This window comes from Haliaeetus albicilla, chromosome 9 (assembly GCF_947461875.1).
Source record: "Haliaeetus albicilla chromosome 9, bHalAlb1.1, whole genome shotgun sequence".
NCBI lineage: Eukaryota > Metazoa > Chordata > Aves > Accipitriformes > Accipitridae > Haliaeetus > Haliaeetus albicilla.
The window spans coordinates 21,288,978-21,309,570 of NC_091491.1; the positions used below are offsets into that span (position 1 = coordinate 21,288,978).

The following is a 20,593-nucleotide window of genomic DNA, read 5'->3' on the forward strand; positions in this document are numbered from 1 at the left end:
CCTGCAGACTCTACAAAATGAATTTGGTTTTTTTTTGCCTTTTTCTACTTCATTGTTCTACGTGCCAAATGCATTTGCAGATGGAACACAGAGCAACAGTTTTCTAGCAAGATGGTTTAATTACATCCGAAGGCTTGTAATCACAAGCTTTGGTGGGACAGACTATGAAAATGCAGTGTAAATGGTGCGTACAAATTTTAATGAATTGACCTGTAACTGCAATAAAGGAAAAAGATTAATTGCCTTATCCTAGATGCTACAAATTATTTACATTATGATTTTATACTAATGATGAATAAATTATAGGAAGGAGGCAAGTTTTAAAAAAAACAATGCACAGCATAGGTACATTTTATCTGTACATCTTAACTAAAATATGCGTTTGAATTCATGAAAGCATTATAGTGAATTCAGCTTCTACCCAGCTAGACAAACGTAAGGAAAAGGTAAACAATAAATGCTTTCAGAGAAGATATTTTGTAAAAAAAACCAAAATCATACTTTTTTCTTTTTTTTTTTTTTTTCAGTTTTAGAGTTAATATAAGTGTGCTACAACTTAATATACCTTAAGAGGGAAAAGAATTTTCTGTATAGCTCTTATCTGCTGAGTATCCAGCTTGTTCACTTTTTTGAGTTTAGCTTGCTGTATAGTACTCTGCTGTCACAGTTCCTGAAACTTCACATACAAATCTGTATATATATTTCTTCCATCATCTTTAGCAAACACAAGCCAAAAAATGTAGTTTGCCTTTCACTTTCTTTTATAGAATGCTGTTAATTGTAAGCACTGCTGAGAAACATTAAAATATTTTTTCACCATTCATGCCTCTTCTATTTTAAAGATAAAATAAAAAGTTCCCACCTCATTTTAAAGTTTATAAAAATTACAAAAATGTACATGTTAATGTTCAAGAGAGTCTAATAAACACCTTATATAATAGGAATTACATAATTTCTTAAATAATGTGAATTTTGTTTTTTTTTCTATTTAAAAATAAAGTTTCATATAGCCTAAAGTAGAAGCATGGCAGAACTTTTTTGTTCTGGTGTTTAAATAAATGCAGCATGTCATTACTATGTCTTTGGAAACCTGACCTAAAATTTGACTGGGTTTGATGTAACTGAGAAAAGAATGCAACTTTAACGCAGTTTGGGGGGCATTTTAAACTAAATGTAGATTGAAAGGAAAAGCATAACTGTATATATTTACATTAAGATCTTTAGGTTCTAACCAATTATAGTAAAAGAAAAAAGTGATTTTTCTCTTCAGATGTGGCTTTGGATATCTGTCAAAAAAGTAAAGCTCTTAAAAAATCTACTCAGCTCATGGGATTTCCTTAATTTTCCGCCAATATTCAGTATGTGTTGTCTAAACCACAAATTATTCCCCTAAACATGAATACAGCCTGGATGCGAGTGCCTGTTAGTCTATGTCAAACATAGTAAATTTATTTTTCTACAGTAATAAAAAAAATCTGAAGGTCACTGCTAGAAAAATGGAGAGTAAAAGGAAATATTGCTTACATTACAGGAATTCATATTTTCAGGTGCAGGTCCTGCTTAAAGCAGAGGAATTATTGGCTGAGTTGCAGGTGATGTTTTTTTTGCGATACATTAGTATTATAAAAGTAGAGAGAGTAGATAAGGGAGGAAAAAAATTCATGCTTTTAAAAAGGGCACAACTACAAGAATATGTAATTTGTATTTAAAAATATGTACTTCTCAAATATCTTGAAATTTGAATCAAAAGCTAGAATGAGACAGGACAAAAGACTTTTGAATTGATTTTTAAGATTCTTTTTGTTTTAAAGATACTGCATAGGGTTAGGAAAATGGCAGATATTTATGAGGGTTGTGTTGACCTGTGGATAAATACTGATTTGAACCAGTCTCTCATTTTGTAGTGGCCCTTTTGTCTTGGAGGAAGAAATGTAAAGTATTCATTAATCATGTTATATTTGAATGTGCTTTTTTTAGAATGTAGTATCTTATGAAAGCTTATATAAGTGGTGTATGCGTTTAGTAAGAGTTTCTCTGTTAACATTTTAGCAACCTTTAGAAGACAAAATATAAACACCCACCCCAACCAGAACACCAGCTACTAATTGCGGAGATTGAAGTAGACGGACGCCTGTAAAGTTGAAAGCAGATGACAGACAACCCTTTATTGCTAAAACACACACATACTTATAGTCACATATTCTGCAAAGTCACTGTACACACGCACAGGCATAAAATATGATTGGTTATATCAACACTGTACACGCGCATAAACATAAGATATAATTGGTTATATTAACTCTGTACACGCGCATAAACATAGGACATAATTGGTTATACCAACTAAAACGTGTGAAACTTGTCTCAGTCTAATTGGTCAAGATAAACTGCTGAATTGAGGTTCTTTGTGCCAAGTTCCCTTTATGGTGGAATGTGCACTTGTGTTCTGCTAATTGGCATCTTTCTTTTTTTATCTTCTTGTTTATTCTGTTCAAAGTCTTCTAAAGGCATCTGGAATGCTCTTGCGACCGTTAGCTAAATATGTGTCTACACTAATCTCAGTATTATAGATTCCTTATTTTAAAACAAGTATCCAAAACAGTGTGAAAGGATGAATAATTTTCATTATGTGAAAATATTTCAAATGTATAGACCTTTTGATGCAAAAGAATTGTTTTGCACTCCCAAAGAGTGTGGATGTTTTCCATTATTTTTTAAATTTCCACACCACAAGTTACACAAAGCTTGTATAGTCATAATTTTTCCTTTGGAGATGGACCTTATAAGAGCTTGCAAATAATTTGACCTTTTATTGTATTTTGCTTTTGTTTTATTGTTCCTTTCTTCTTCCTAATACCAGTCTCTAAGGTCTAGGGCTAAATTGTAGAACTTGCTCTTAACGTACTTTCTTCTCTTCCCACCCCAGCATAATTTAAGGAATTATGTTGTTGTCACTCATTTGACTGTTGTTATTGCTCATAGGACACTAACTGAAAAAAAAATAAGGCTAGTAGAATTGCAGTCGCTTTATACTGAGACTGTTTCTTAAGCAAAAGTGTCATCAAAACCATTCGGTAGAATCTACAGGAGGAAAGGGTGTGTGTGTGTTGGGTTGGGGTTTTTTTTGTGTGTGTATGTGTGTGGGTTTTTTCTTCTTTTTTTTCTTTTTTTCTTTTTTTTCTTTTTTTAGTTTTTTTTTCTTTTTTTTTTTTTCTTTTTGTGAGAGCTCAGACAATAAACAGAGCCAGGAGGAAGGAAAAGCTGGATTTGGTACTTTAACTTTTAGTTACATAAGGAGTTCCTTCTTCATGCAAATTCCTATTTACTAGTTCATTATTGTTAAATTGTATCTGCCTTCAATCAAGAGATCGCCTTTTGTTCTGTACAGCATGTGTTCTGTATAGTCAAAGCCTTTGAGTCATATCGGAGCACCAATGGAGCATATTTATGTGTCTGGATGTTCAGGCAATTCACATATTCAAATAACAAATACAGAATACTTCCAACTGCCCTGCAAACTGGAATCCCAGATGCCATACAAAGCTCTGAAATTGCATCCATCGCTTCTCATATTTCAACACTGACAAGACTTTTGGCCTTCATCCTATTACATAAACTTGCCAATCTCTCCCCTGGCTGTATAGTCATTACAAGATGAAGAGATTTGAGTTCCCTATTTTCCGTTTCACCTTTCCCTGACACATCCTCAGTTTAATCTTCCCATTGCTTAGCTATTGCAAAAATGGGCAAAACCACTGTGAAGATAAGTATGCTTTCTTCTGAAAGAATTATATTGCAACATATAAATGATCTCAAAGTTCTCATATTAGTTGTTAGAATATAAAATAATTCCCCTTTAAAAGGACCTTAGATCACTCTTCCCAAGTCCACAATTTCCTAATGATTAAAGAAAGAAACAAGAAGGAACAAGAATGAATTTCAGTTTGCCATAAATATATTTATGTACTTTGCCCAAATAGCCAGTGAACAAAATAATTTGTTAATTGCCCAGCTCTTCTGCTGTGGCCAGAGCCCTCTCTATTGTTTGGTGTTTTTTGCTACTTTCTTCACACAGAAGAAACTATGTGGGAAGACTTGAAACTCGTCCTCGTATGGAGGTTTTACAGAAGACAAGGCAGGAAACAGTTTAGGGTTGTGTGTGTGTGTGGAGTTAGTTAGTTTGTTTGTTTTTGTATTGAGGTTATTTTAAATAATGCCACCTGGTTCAATTTGGTTTTGCTTTAAGTGTCAACCCTCCATCTTTGAGGTGATTTCTGTTATCTCACCAGATGTTTTCTGTAGCATCTGATACACACAACTAAATAATAAGTACAAAAATTACCTTGCATCTGGACTTGGTGAAAACATGGTAAATATTCCTTAGTGCAGTGTTCCTTCATACCTGGGGTAGCACATTCTTCAAATTGTAATTTGTTTAGGCTAGCACCATTGTATGACTTATGTAGGAGTTCCAGAAACATAACATTGTGATTGTAGCTGTGGGAATAAAATGCTATTTATAAGCATAGCAAAGCTAAGACTGTTATGAAATAAAAAGGAAGGGGAAAATGCATCTTTGTACTGTTCAATAAATAGGAGATGGTTGGTGAGAGGGATGGATATTGAAAGGGTTCAGGAGTAAGACAATCTGATGATACATGGTATATTCCCTACTTTAAGTGCATTTTTGTGTGATCTTCCGATGTACTTCAAGATCAGATATCCTAGTGTGCAACAGCTGTATTTGAAGGACAGATTTTTCAGAAAAACTTCAGATCCCATTTAAGCATCACTAAAGCTGGTTAAATGGAAAAGAGGTGGTGGCTTTTATCAGTGATTAAAATGTAGAAGTTTATTTTTTGTCTACAATGTACAGAACATAAAAGTAATTTTAGATATTTTTCCAAAAATATAAAATGAGAAGTTGACCAAGAGTCCAATGTTCTCACCTGCCCTTTTGCTTGCCTTTGTGTCTTGACAGGAGTTGTGTTTCTTTGCATGTCCTTTCTCTTGCATCACAGTTTTGCAACTGAAAGAAGTGTTCAGAAGTGTCTGACCTTAATTATATCTGACAGTTGGGTACACATTGAAAAGATTTTGAAAACTGGCTTTTTACTTTGGTGTCTTAATTAGAGGGTTGTCTGTAAGTGTTGGTTTTCTCATCACTGAATTGCAGTACAATATACATATAATTTTGGTTTAATATTTCAATGTTTATGAAGTACTTTGGGATCTTGTTAGTGGCTTTTCAGTAATAACATTAATACTGGATGTGCATTAAATAATTTCTCTTTAAAGATAAAATGAGCTAAATGGATGTAAAACACAAATCAAATTAATTAGGCATACTATTTCTTTTCTAGTGAACAAACACAAGCCCTGGATTGAGACATCATACCATGGAATCATAACTGAAAACAATGACACTGTAATTTTGGATCCTCCCCTTGTTGCTTTGGATAAAGATGCACCTGTTCCCTTTGCAGGTAGGAACATACGTTAACAGCAGCGTTTTAGCTTATGGATTGCATTGTGAAGTTACTAGCATTTGTAAGGAATGAATTTGTGGTGCAGAGATAATGTAATCTGAAGAACAAGTTTAGAGGCTCTATCTCAGTACTCAGGACTTGACCATTGGCCCATAGACCTTGAAATGAAGTGTCTTTTACAATGAACAAATGTGTCTGCTCATTTGTTGTGAAGCAGAAGTGATTATAAACAGCATAATACAGCAGGCTTCCCGTATCAACATATTTTTTAATGAAAACACAATAATTATATAATTAAATTTGAATTTGCTTTTATGGAAGTGAATCATTACAATTGCCTAAAGTAATAATACATAGTTAATTTTGTTTTGTAATAACAGCCCCTGCTTTCTCTCTTCTGATTCCACTCCCTAGTTATGGACAAACTATGTGACAAATATTTAAAGTTGCTTAAACCTTATGTTACCATGTTAGTACTTTATAACTGTCAAGACTTGGACAGAAAATTTAATGGAGGTTTTGAAGATTTTGGCTCAGATTGCTGTATGATAGATGTATGTCATATAGAAGTTTTTACTTATATTAAGTCTATTTTTCCTGACACTTATTCTGTCATATTATGAGTTCCTTAACCAGAAAATAGTACTTTTGCATGTCAGGCAAGTTTTCTCTTAAATTCCCTGTTTCATTAAAAATATTTTTGAAGAAAAGGGAGAATATTAAGGCCTGATAGCAGTATTGAAACCCTAAAAAGATGCAATTGTTAAAAAGATTATATGGCTTAAGAATGTTCGTCTTTTATAAGGAAAGGAGCTAGTGAAGTTGAGTATCCTTGTTCTTCTGGTATACAGTCATGTTCAATAAGCAATAAGTCAAAGTACTTGGCCCAAACAGCATTTTACAACGTCATGTAAGAATTGTTTTAGCCATTTCCCCCCAAAGCATATACTGGCATAAACTCATACCCTGCAAAGCAGGGATTCACAAAATGTTTTTTATATATTGAACCCCATTTTAATATCAAGAATGGTTTGTCACTCATGGTGCCCCATGGTTCTTGGTTGCACAGAACACTTGTCTTCCTCAACTCTATATGCACTGGGGATGTTCAGTGGAGGGGACTCAGCTAAATTTAGTTAGAGGTAAAAGCCTCAAATAGCATATACGTATGGATACAGCAACCTCAGCATGAAACACCTTTGTCTGCTGATCAGTTCCTATGGCACCAAGTTACTTGCTAATGGAGGCATAATCAATGTCCATTCAGAGATAAGTAGACAGCCTCTAACTGGGAAGTACTAATTATAATCAGAGCAGGTGTACTTCATACAAAGATGCTCAGGATAAGGTGTCCTTAACTCAGGTACTAGTTTTTGAAGCAAAGGAAAAAGTATTTGTTTCCAAATTATTTCTCTTAATGCCTTCATCAAGAAGCAACTATATTTAAAACAAGCAAAAAGTGTGGAATGAGACTATGAATGATAAACAGTTATCCATAATGTATTTGAGCACACTTTTTTCTTGTAATAGTAACTTTCACATACATGTGCAATTCATTCTTCCAAATGTTTGTGGAAAACAGTAATGTAAACAGATGAAATCCTTGCTAAACTAAATCTGTCTGTGAAATCTTCAGGTACAGTTATTTAGGAATGAAGATCACTTCCTAGTGAAAAGATGCCCGTTTCATTTTGGGGGGATTTTTCTATTACTATGAATGTTTCATCTCATATTTGCTTCTTTTACTTGCATTCCCTTGGGATCTTTACAGGGATGTTAATCACATGTGCTGTTTCCACTGATACTTTTACAAACTCCTTGCTGACTGGGGATTTTTGCTAACCTGATTATTTCCTATGGTTTTTATACTGGGGCAATCAACATGTTTTCCATGAACTAAGGATTTACTTTTCTTGTAGAATGAAATACTGAACTTGCACAGACAAACTGGCTTTTGTGATAAAGGTTACATTAGACAGTAGTTTTAATTTAGTTTATTCATTTATTTGAATTATTTATATTTTAAGAAGTATTATGGGGTCTTGGGGGGAAAATACTTGGTGTGTATTCCCCAATATTAGTAGTTCATTTCCAGGTAATATTGTACATTTCGCCTCATGATCTGCAATCCATATGTAGTATTATAATACTGATTGAACCCTTAATTCCCTTGAAGGGCCTGGATTCCTTACCTGTTTGGGAAAAACTTCTGTGTGCTTTTTTTAAAGACTCTTACCTTTTAAAATTGTTGGAGTAACTTCTTATTTCTGTTTTAAATTTCTGCTTTAATATAATGTAATTTTATCTGGCTTCATAATATCATTAATTTTATTATAGCTCTTTATAAAAAATTCAATTTGTGAAATGTGTTTAGGAGAAGAAAACTGAAAATATATACAGCTACAACATTAACAATATTTGGTAGCTGTACATTTAATAATATTGTAATGTGGAATTTTTCTATGGCCATATTTTGTTTAAGTGTGGAATACTTACTCTACAGTATAATAAATTGGTGTTCAATTGTACCAGAGAATCAGAGCTCCAACAGTTTCTTTCCCATGACCCTATTAATAATTTCTGTATTTTGTCCAACCATTGTAGAAAAAAATTTTAAATTTAGTCTTTTGATAGATTTTACATGATTTTTTTTATTTATTTTTTTTTAATGGGCTCAGATTCAAGAATATATCAGGGCAGTTTCTGACCTGTGCTTATATATCTACTTAGATCTCCTTGAACAAGCTATACTAAAACTAAATGTGCATGGTTTCTTCCTCTGGAACTACAGCTGCTGCAAAGGTATACCAGCAGGTTGTTGGCTGTTCAATCAGCATTTGTGTTAGCTTATAGAAGTAGACATTTTTTTCAATAATATCAGTGTGTATTTGACTTTAAAAAAAACCCACAAAACCAAACAACAGAAGAACCCCTCCAACAAACCAAAAAAAACCCAAACCACAAACCAAACAAAAAAGCCCTAACCCAGCTGCTATATATCCTTTCAGTTTTCATATGGGCATAAGTCCCGTAGAAACAAAATTGAACTAACAACAGAAAGCTCTCAAGCCAACCACCAGGTTGATGTGCCTAGGGAGTGCCTGTAATCACTGAGAGGCTGAGGAAAATTTGCAGGGTTTATCATTGAAAGGGGTGACAGGTCACGGTAGCTGAAATGAATATTTATTTCATACATTTATTTACTAATTTATTCCTATTTATTCCATATTTATTTCTATATTTTGCTACTGAGGGCATAGTCCTTTTGGAACCATGCTTAACTTGTGGAAGTAAGGGTGGGTAGTCCTTATGTTTATGGCCAAGGCAAGGAGAGCTTCAGAAAGGAGGTGCGATTGTGTCAAGCTGGAAAGTATGTCACATCAAAAAAGGTCTGCTGGGGCCATGCCTGCCTTGGACACTATAGACCTCACTGAGTTTTTGTCTCCAGATTGTGTTATGCTTTATAAAACAAAGTTAGTGTTGAGGTCTGGGATATCTGCAGATAGGCAGCTAGCACTGTGGTCTCTAGGATTATAATGATGACAAGACGTGCACTACTAGTAGCAGATACCAGCAGATAAGGAGATTGCACTGTTCTTTCCATGCAGGAAAGCACAGGTCTGCTGTACAGCCCTGGCTTAAAGGAACCAGGAAGGGCTCTTTGTACTGCTCGCTGTAAAAGCTCTGAGTTCAGCAAGAGGAGCCTAGAAATGGTGCAGGTTTTCCAGCTCTGAGCTGTGTATTATCAGGGATGCTTTGAGCAACGTACAGATCAGCTTGCTCATGTTGGTTGCCCTGGTGCACAGGTAGTTTATGTGTTTTATATTTTTCACCTGAGCAAATAATCGTTCACCTAATAACTACTTTGTTACTAGGCACAAAAGCAGAACTAAGCTATTAAGACACATTTGGTATTAATCAAGGATTCTTATCTGCCCTGAGTGATTTGGTTTGTTTTCTATACCCATTCTCATGTTCTCATTTTTTTTTGTTTTAAATGTTAATTGTGGCGTAGACATACTCTAAACAATAAACAGTATTTCTGTTTTCATTTCTGGAAACTTTAACATTATTCCTAATACCTGTGCCTTTTACTCTCCATGGCTACTAAGGTAGGTCTTTTATTAACTGTCTTGTCAACCCCTTCTAGTAGTACACACATTACGGTGCACGTCAAACCCCTATTCATGGAGTGGTCACAAGAGAAAATAACTATAATCTGCACTTTTCTTCTCACCTCTGTCTAATGTTTAATATCAAGGGTGATGACAGGAGAAAAAGGAATCTTCTGTGCAGTTACCCTCTCAACATGGCTGTGTTTGCAGGGAGGGCTAACAGAGACTAACAGGACTAAATGGCCATGTGAAAATGCTGGCTGTCAAATGCAATCAGCCTATTTCATAACTGGAGCATGAAGACATTCACAAGATTGCAATGAATGGTCTTCGGTGTCTCTTTATCTTATGAATTTATTGTGAATTGTGCAATAATTGGAGTATATGTAAAATCATGGTTTTCAAAATTATCATGGTATGAACATATTCACTTTCTCCTTTTCATGCAAGTACATCTTCCAGACCTCTAGTTTTGAAGGAAAGCTTGAAAATACCATTGCAAATGGTTAAGCGTGAGAAGTAATATGAGTAGTTTTCCAAACTTCAGTTTTTCAAGTCCTGACCTGAAAGAGATTTTCACACATTGGTGTTGAGATACAACTGATCTATAAGATAACGACTTACCACAGCAGCCTGGCGCCTTTTGCAGGGTATCACAGAAAAAAAACCCAAATGAAAGAAAAACAACAAAGAAACTGCAAGTACTGTAGAAATAGTTATGCCTTCTGTCCCTCTCTTCAAACAGTATTGTGTAGGTGCAGTAGGGGCTTACTTATTACCAAATTTAGGGAAATCCATTGGAGGAATCTCTCTTGAAAAAAAAAATAATAAAATCCACCCAAAAGAAGGAATATAACGTTAATTAGGCTTGCACCAACCTGCAGGGTCAGCCATACAACAGTCAGCTATCGCACGCTGGTTATGAGGCTGGAGATCCCTTCAAGGATTTGACTTTCAGGCTTAGGAGTGGTTTGGCTAGAAACAAGGTGAGATCAACTGAATCAATTTGACAATTTTCTGTTTCTGTGGTAGCAAGAAGCCCTCACAAAATGCTGTAGGATTTTGGAAGGCTATTTGGAAAGGACATCTGTCTGCATTTAATAACAGCAACTTTTTTTCATCAGCAATTTTGTGCAAAAACAGATCTGAAATGAACTTCAGGATGTCTCCAGTCCATTCTACTGCCCAAGGCAGGACCCATTATACCTGTGTTATTCCTGATAAATAGTTTTCTGTCCTAATGTTAAAGATCTATAGTGACAGAGATGCAACAGCTTTCCTGGGCAATCTATTCCATGCTTCACCATAGTCACTGTTTTTCATGATATTTAACCTGAACTTTCTGTACCACAATTTCAGCCCATTAGTTTTTGTCCTATCCACCATTGCTAGGCAGAGCAGATTATTCCCATTCTTTTTTGCAGCAATAGCCTTTTATGTTACTCCCTAAAACTACTGTGAGTGTCTGAAACAGCAGGGTGGGGGGTGTGTGTGTGTGTAGCTTTGGCTATCCATTGTGTTACTGATACAGAAGTGAAGCAGAGAAATAGGAGGTAACTTTCAGAACAATGAGATGATGAATGCCCTTTTCACCTTGCAAGCGAAGAGCCTAACTCTTCACTGTGTCACTGTTATTAGGCTGATACACTTCCATTTGAGTGCAATGTGTTGCACCAAGGTTAAGCTGGATAATTTTACCACAGTGAGTTGGGCCCATTAAGTCTTAAATTGCTTTTATGCTCTTGATAGATTTACAGATAGCCTTTTTAAAAAAAGGTCAGATGTGTGTCTTCCTGGCTCCACACAGACAGGTACTTGTAATCTCAGAAGCAGTTGCAAATCAGACTTCCTTTGCAGATGGAGTCCCAGTCTCTGACTACATTTTGACTGTGCTAAAACCACTGTAAAGGATAAGGAGACAATAAAATCAGCCAAGAAGGATGTCTGAATGTTCATTAAACCAGAAGCTGCATCCACAAACTCTCCCAAATCATCCTTGTTATTTTAGCAGTTCAGAGGAGTGTGACTTCTCAGCTGCATCACAGCAAATCCAGTAGTTGTCAGTCCCCTTACACCCAGGGGCTGAACACGAAATCCCATTTCTCTGCTTCAAACTGCGAAGCTGTCTAGCCTTCTTGTTTGTTTGTTTTTATTGATAAGCAGTGGCATTAATAACAGAAACAATCTTTTTGGTACAACATTAAAAATATGGAAATAATTTTTCAAATTATGACTCCGAATATTATAGGTTTTAACTTATTGTCAGCCAGACTTAAAACATGATGCCCAGAATTCATCAGTGTTAAATATTTCACTGTGGAAATGATGCGTGATCAAAAAATCTGAACTGCAAGTGAAGCCATGGAGCATTGCAGTTAATTATAATAAATCACCTGCTGATTTTTTAAACTTCTATTTTTGAAGATTACATGTATTAGTGTAGCTTAATTAGTTAAGACTGTAGCCTTTAAAAGCAAAAAAAAGAATCTCTTCATGGTGAGCATAACCTAAGGTAGAAGAAAAGATTGGCAATAGCACAATCGATTCCAGAGATGCAGGGTTTGACCTAGGGATGCTGCTCATCCTCCAGTAAAATTCGAGTGATAAATGCTTAGGCTTCAGATTAAGAATGCACCAAAAATATCACTCTGACAGTGACCTCTGTTGGTTAGTCCCTGAAGTTCAGAGATGAGGGGTTTGAGGGTTTTGTGGGATTTTGTTTGTTTTTTCTTGAAGTTTTTGTCAATTAAGTTTGATTGCCTTTCTTAGTAATTTTGACAGTAGTGAAATAAAAGTAGGCAACATTAGTGTCTCAAAAGAAGACTAAAGGGTCAAGAATTCAGACTGTTCTAATAGAACTTTTAGTAAATGCCGAGTGGTCTGTTATTGCAGGACTAAGTGGTTAGGAAGAAAATTCGACTTTAATGCATGGACAGTGAATGTAAGTTGCTTCTGGCAGATGAAAACAGTCATGAATGAGAATGTTGAGATAAACTTTATTAGCCCTAAATATGCTAAATTACTTGAAGCCAGAAAGAAGCAAATAAAGTAACGAACTAATTATGGTTTGATGATGTTCACTTGGGCTTTTAGACTACTTATGGAAAATATTGATGTGAAAATAAATTGCAACTCTTGAATAGTTTTCTTTATAAATAAGACATTATCTTTGGAAAAGTTGGGCAGGATATTACAGTGGATATGCAAACATACACATGAGAACAGGGACAGAATCTGGCTTTTTATTGTGCTGAAGTATCATACTACATGACTACTTAGTTAAAAACCTGTTTAATTAAAATAAGTTATAACTGGCATTGCCAGGGAAATAGTGTCAGTTGTTAAACTTCTGGGCTCCTCAGAACACTAGAGAGAAGCCTAAATGGGAAGTATTGAAATTGCAAAGCCTGTAGGTCCCAAAATTGGTAGCTGCTATCATGCTCTGACTATGGATGTAGATTTTGTGCCACACACCTTCTTTGAAACTAATGAAGCCTTGCCATATGAGTACCATGACATTTAATAAAAAAATACAAACTTTAACAACTTGTTAATGTTGTTGTCATCAGAAGCAGGGCTGGTGATAGCTAGATAATCCAGTAAAATGAAGCTTTCTATTAAAAAAAAAAAAAACCAAACAAAAAAAACCCCCAAAACCCCACCAGTGTATAGAATTTTTCTATTCAAGGTAGCAAAGATCTGTGCCAAATTCAAATGAATAGTGTTGTAGGAATTACTGTTATCCAGCAGTCCATGACAGGGGAAACCAAGAGACGCAGTTTTCTTGGACCTTCCTGCTAGTCTGCTAAAAGCCTTCAGCTTCACCTGTAAGATCCAAATTGTTGTGAAAGATAGAAATGCAATATAGAGTATTTGACGATTCTGGAAAATAAGTGTTTCGTTTGAACTGAATCCAGAATCAAATAAAAAAATCCATTGAAACAAAGTGCAGTAATGTAGGAATGATAAACTTTTTTTCTTAACCAGATCTTATTATGTCAGGCAAATTTTATAGGAAGTTCAAAATAATAACAGTCTGCTTCCCCATTGTATTCTTTGAAATTACACTGTTAGTCATAAGAATGTTATGGTTTTGACCTCAAAAATATTTTACTTTTTGTAAGAATTGGTAATTAATTTTAATGCAGGTTTTTTTCTTCAGTGATCATTGAAAGTGAACAATGAATTTTGCTTTTACTTGCAAAGCTAAGTATACATCCACAAACAATCAAAATTTTTCTAAATGCTTTTGCTAATGCTTCAGTTATGGAATTTCCAAGACTGTTCTAAATATTACTTGTCTATAAAAAATACTTGTGAGTATTCGAAAGTGAAATGAAAGCATCAATAGATGTTTTTGAGTCATCAACAGTTCTTAATTGATAAAAATCTTTGCACTGTATCTCAATAAACTGGTGAAGATAATACAGGCTATGTAAAGCATTGCTAATAAACACCTTTTTAGAGACATGTCAAAGAGATGGTAAATCTTGAATCAGTAGAACTAAACTCAGTGATACTGTAGTAATTTGTCCCATGTGCTGACTGTCCATCATGTAAGGACATAGCTGCATAGAATGACACCAAGCAATGTGATTAGCCAGCTATATTCATGTATATTTTATGCTGTGAACAATATACCTGAATCTGCAGTTGAAATATGAAGTAATTTATTTCAATGAACTTTGTCCATTACTTTTTTATTTTCAACAAAATATTTTAAAAGCTGCAGAAAGTAATTTATTTTGTTGAGTTACTATTCTAACAATTTTTTTCTGCAATGGAATATTTTGGAGTGAATTAAGACTGTAACTTGCTTTTGAGATGTAATTTTTGCTATGTAGTTAAGCATGGATTCTACACACTTCAGTAGTTCTCTAAAATCAGTGATGTTTCCTCAGCTATGAGTTTAAATTCTGAATGTTACAGGAAGTACAGCATTGTAGGAAGTACCTAGTATTTTATATTATTATACTTGTTCTATGATGTTAAGTGACTTCAAGCATTTTAAAATGGGACTTTTGTGATCTGAGTACATTCCCAAATTCACACAGGAGATTCATCAGCAAACTTAAAATTTTATTTAAAGGTAGAATTACTAATTGGCAGTAGCAGTCTCATGCTGATTTGCAGCACATACGTAACTCAGGTGAATAAATCATTGCCTCCATATCATCTGTTTGGGGATAAAATGATGAGGAATAATTCTCTTACTATGGTGTGAGTGATACGTTAAGGGCTGCCTTAGGTTTGAACAGGCTCATATCTTCTTAAAATTAGTGCTTGCCAAATAAGTGTAAGCAGGTGAAGCATGTAACAAAACCCTGCTGTAGTTAGACCTCTTTGTCATTATGCTTGCAGTGAATCTCATCACTTAAATTCTTACAATTTCAGGTAGAAATAAGCATTTTTAAACATTTATTGATATAAATTGAATTATTTGAAAATCGATGACAGCAAGCATAACTCAAAGGGATGAAGCTGGACAGTGATGAGGTTGAAACGGACAAGAGTGATACCACTGTTATATTTTTTCTTCTTGCACAGTTTTTTTCTCTTCATTATTTGGTATTCAAGAAGTAGTAAACTTGACCTGTCCATTTTTGCTTTCAGGGGTATGTCAACCTGGGAATTCAAAATCTGTGGCCATCTTTACTTCAGTAAGTAGTACTACAGTACTACAGTAACATAAAGGACTCTCAGAGGAAGGGCTGAAAAAAGTATTGTGAGGATCCAAGTGAAGGAATAAACAACTATTCTGAGTCAAATAGTACAACTTCCACTCTAATATCTCTCTTCACACTTTCATTCCTTCCATGGTCTGTCCATTAATTCAATTACATTTATCTCCTTCACACAAATATTTCCTTCTTTGCGTGTGTTCGCATGTTGTCATGTTCTTAGGTGAAGGATGATGACTTTAAAAAAAAAACATTTGTAAAAGCATGAAGCCTTATTTATGCAGACTTAGAAAAATAATCTCTAATACTGTGAAGTGTTAGTAACATAACAAGTGGACTTGGAATTTGCACCACTTAGTTTACTGCAACAAAATGGGCCCTACAGGATTCCAGTTTGCTTTAAAAATAAAATCAATAGGCTAAATTAGTTGGGAAAATGTCATGTTAAAATGTATTCCTCAGAATGGAACTACTTGAATTAGTGTAAGGCAGCAAAGGCATGTTGTTTGCTTGAAGTGGTTTCTAAATATTAAAAACATTTTAAAAGAACAGCCTATATAGGTAATTATTTAATCTTTAGAGCTCCTGTTGCTTATTGGTCAGCAATTCTTTTATGGAAAGAATAGTTGAGAAACCTCCTTTTCTTTTAAATCTGCTACTTTCCACTCACAGCTGAAAAAAGTTATTTTTCTGGACTAGAATAAACTCTCTCAATAGCCAGTAAGTGCTGTTGCTTCCTTTGCTTGCTAGGGCAGCCTAAAAAATGCATGTGATACTACCTTTATGAAGCAAGAGGGGGAAGGAGAATATAAAGAATTCTAACACTGGACAGGTTCAAACCAATTTGTTCTCTTGACCTAGGGTTTCTTCCACTGTCCTTTTTCCTGTGTGTTTAGACTATAAAAAAATCTAAGTGTTTTTATCTCAATGACTATGCAGCACTGAACACAGTCTCCTTGTGCAACACCAAGCACAAGGAGGATTTTCTGTTCTCAGCTGTCACTATTTTCTGTTCCATAATCTTTTATGATATAGGTATGTAGTATGTTTATAGTAGATGCAACAACTGGATCAGTGTGGATATTGAACCTAAGCTAACAATCCTGCAAGAGATATACATCAATATGGTTACACAGCTCTATCTCTATGGCTGTCATACCAGCTCCCAGCTGGTAAGGTAGATGCATTACTGAGATATTGCAGTGTTAGGGATAAGAAATGAAGAGAAAGTATTGGCAACTAGTGGAGTGGGGAAAAGAGTGGGAGAAATGTGTTCTTACAAAAAGGTTGAAGACTGTTGACAGAGGATGCATTGTGTAGACTTGTTTAAGGTTGTTAGTTCTTTCTCAAAATTAAAAAATAATTTTTTGAGTGTTTAGTCTTGGGGTTCTGTTTTGTGAAGAAGAAATTGAATGTGTCCTGTTTTTTACTAAAAAGCTAGATATGCTTGTCACTGAATAGATCTGTATTTGGTTTTGGCCATTATAGATTTAATATCAAGAGACAAAATATCCAATTGTTTATGATGAAAAAACAACACGTGATGTAAAGAACCAAGTATTTTCTTAATCATGTTACATGCATAGAGTAATGTCACTGGGATGTGAATGGTACTGATCCTACTAAGATACAGTGAGGCAGCAAGGAGAAGTTGAGAGAAATATTGTAAGAATTTGCTGGGTTTCCTAAGGAGACATATTGAGAACAACAGGGCTGATATAACATCTAGGTTTTGCTGGGCTTTCATTCTTCTGGAATTTTGTTATAGCAGGCTTCAAGGGACTTCAACAAAATAATTGCCTACATCTTCAGATATCTGCTAATCCAGAGAGGCTTGATGGCTTTGATGTAGCTACAGCATGTGGAAATACCAGACATCGACAAGTACATCAGATATGTTCAGTTCTCAGGATCCTTATTTCAGCAGTTACATTGTCATCTTTACTCTTCAATGCACTGGCCATGAGAAGGAGTTTGGCAGAAAGGAGGTGTAAGTTGCCTTTTTTTCCTAAATGATTAGCCTCTATTTTTTTTGTGGTGTTGCATCTTGCATTTACTGTCTGTATCAAGGACGCTTGAAGTCGGTTTGAAAAAACATACATTCTTCTCTTATTAGGTATTCTGCTACACAAAATATATACCCATTTCATTCAGGTAATTGGCCTTTGCAGGTAAAATACAGTAGATAACTAGACTCTTGAGGTGAGATTTGCTTTTCTCTTTTACTATTTTTGTATTCTGAGACCTTTTTTCTTTGTAGGCTGTTCTGTTTCTTCCACCTTCCTGAATGAAATCAATTCTGTAACTGCACTCTGAAAATTTAGTACAACATGAAATTCAAGGAACATAGACAAAATGGAAATCATCTCATGGCCATAGTAATCACAATTTACCCATAATTTGCAAAATAGAACCTAAATATTAATCCACAGAAACAAATGGGCCTACTTTTTCATAAAAGTCATCATAGTGAGACTGGTCAGGGGGCTGCAGCACTTGCCCATGAGGAGAAGCTGAGGAAACTGGGCTTATTCAGCTTGGAGAACAGACAATTTGGGGGGGAACAAAGCAGTAGCCCCCTGGCACCTATGAGGAGGGGATTGAGAAAAGGGAGCCAGGCTCTTCATGGTGGGAGGAGGAGAGACAATAGATAGGAATTGAAACAAGAGGGGTTCAGATGGCACATAAGGCAGAACTTTTTCACCAGGACAGTCAAAGATTGCACCAGGATGCTTAGAGAGACTGAGGCATCTCCATCCTTAGGGGTTTTCAAGACCCAACCAGATAGAGCCCTGAGTAACCTGAGTTCATAGCTGCCCCTGCTTTGAGCAGGACATTGCCCCAGAGAACTTCTGAGGTCCCCTCCAGCCTGAATTGTCCTATGATCTCGTGATTTTTATGAAGTTTGGATGTTTCTTTCAGAAATCAAATTGCTAAAGAGGTGGTGGGTGGAAGGACACAATAAGCTTGTTGTAATGCTATACCAGAAAGATAGACTGCTCGCTTTCTATGGATTTGAAGAGGATGCCTATGTTGGCAACGATAAGGCCACTTGATAAGGGAAAGCAAGCAAGGGATCTCTATAGCAGTGACCTGGCTGAAGTCAGCTAGCAATGTTCTTCATCTGCATATTTATTCTCAGCTGAGTCAGAGAGAACAGGCTTCACTGGCTTCACTGTTTAGTGTAAGCCTTGCTTTTTGTATTGGAGTGATACTTTTATTTCAAAATAAATTACTTTTAAAAAGAATCCTCAGCTTTTTATATAAACTGTTCTTTTCACTCTTAACTACTATGGCTATGTAGAATACACACAAAAATTGGAGGCCTACAAAATATTAGTTATAAATAAAAATTCCTAACACCAGTTGTTTAACTTTATATGACTGCGGAGCCATAAATGCTCTCTCTTTATGTGTCTTATGCTCATATGAAATTCAGGAGGAAGTACATTGAAGATAGTTGACAGCAGACTGGCTTTTACAGTTCACTCTTATGGCAAAGAGACCAGATTGTATTGAGTGAACACGTTGGCAGTGGTTCATATCCAGATTGCATTATCTTGTATAGCAGTTCTGTGTTGACTGTAATCAGATAACAGTCATAAAAGGCCATATGTCCCTTGTGAACCTTGACAGCATATACCAAGTAAATACTTTTTATTTGTTATTCTCTCAGTGGTCTTTTAGTGAGTGTATGAAAAATAAGTAGACACTAATATCAAACCTGTTTCAGTATTTTTAAATATGACAGCTTATTATATACACAATTAATACTGCTAGACATGCTAAAATATTTAAAATGCAGTCTTTAAATAAACAGTTTAATACCACTTTAAGAAGAAGCTGTATTGTCTGCCCTTGATTCATTTGGGGACTTCGTCTCTCAGTGGGACTTAATTTTCTGGTTAATTGTTGTTGTGAACAAATTTTTGGAGGAGAGGTTGTGAAAGAGACTGGTAGGGATTCAAACTTGTCATGCTGTTGGACATCTGTCTTTGTTTCAGGTTAATTGCAATATATTAATTTACTTTTAATTTTAAACAGCTTTTTAAAAGAAAGATTTTATTAGCAGATATAATGGACATTTTACTGCATATACTGTCCCTTCTGGCTTTTTTATATTCCTTTGATCTTCAGATATTATAGAAGATTAAGTGACAGAAGACCAGAAGTTAAAAAAAAAAGCCCCAAACTTAAACCCTTCCAAACACCCCCAAAACAAACACCACCACCCCCTCTACCCCCCCAACCTGCCTCCAATAACCTTAATAATCTTACTGCTGGGACTATAAATTGCTTTATTATTTTTTATCTTTTGCAATTAAAAGCAGAAGAAAAAAAATGAAGCTTTTCACTTCAGTCATAAGAGTAGTTCTCAGAGTTGTTCAGACTAGCTTCATACCCACTCTTTTCTTTAGGAAAGTGAGTCATATTTTGAGTATGTGGGTTGAAGAAAACATTTTATTTGATCTCATTACACTCACTGTGTTATGCGGAAGTTTCCTCCTTACTAATTGACTTGTATAACTTTTTTTTTTTTACTTTTATTTAAAGTTTAAGCCATAAACAAACCAAAAGCGTAGAACCTGCTAGTGCAAAACTATTTACCACGTTTGAAAAAATGCGTGAACGGTGTTGGCTAATCTAAAATTTCATTTTTCACTGAACACGTTATTTACTGTGTTCTACAGATTTCACAAATACTCATGGTCAGGGATTTTAAATTAAATATCTTCAAAGGTTGCTGAAAACTTCCTTTGTTTTTAGTTTGACCAAACATAAGCCTCTTTCATTATATGACCAGTCCAGGCTTTTTGAGGTATTTTTTGTATCACTGTGTTTACAAATACCTGGATTTTTAAAAAAGAGATGTTGCACAGATCTGCGTAGATTTTGTTGACTCATCATGAGCAATATTCTTATACCAAGTTGTTGCCATTACTCATTTTTATTATCTGTTTAATCTGAAAAATTAGGGAGAGTGATGAATGAACTTCAATAATAATGCTATTGAACTAATGGAGACACAGACAAGGAAATAACTCATTAATTACTGCCGTACAATTATTATATAAAATGCATGAAAATAAATGCTTCGATTTATATGCATGATGATGTACTACTCTGAAGAAAGATGAGATACTCCTTTGTTCTTGGTCTCATGTTAAATAGTACTAGCCTTTCTTTTGAAAGTTGTCATACTTGTATTGCAGCTACACCCAAATGTCATCTAAGTGCCCATTGGTCTGGGTTACTGGTTAAAAATGCCATCTAAAATTGTACAAGTAAAATTACACCATAACACTTA

General features: G+C 35.1%; 1 protein-coding gene across 2 annotated transcripts in view; it reads left to right on the forward strand.

Annotated features, from left to right (window-relative positions):
- CLSTN2 (calsyntenin 2) overlaps window positions 1-20,593 on the forward strand; it is a 416,894-nt gene that overhangs the window by 172,493 nt on the left and 223,808 nt on the right. For both annotated transcript variants that reach the window (XM_069792059.1, XM_069792060.1), the window contains exon 2: window positions 5,364-5,486. In XM_069792059.1, the coding sequence (XP_069648160.1) occupies window positions 5,364-5,486 (123 nt within the window). The remainder of the gene's footprint in view (window positions 1-5,363; window positions 5,487-20,593) is intronic.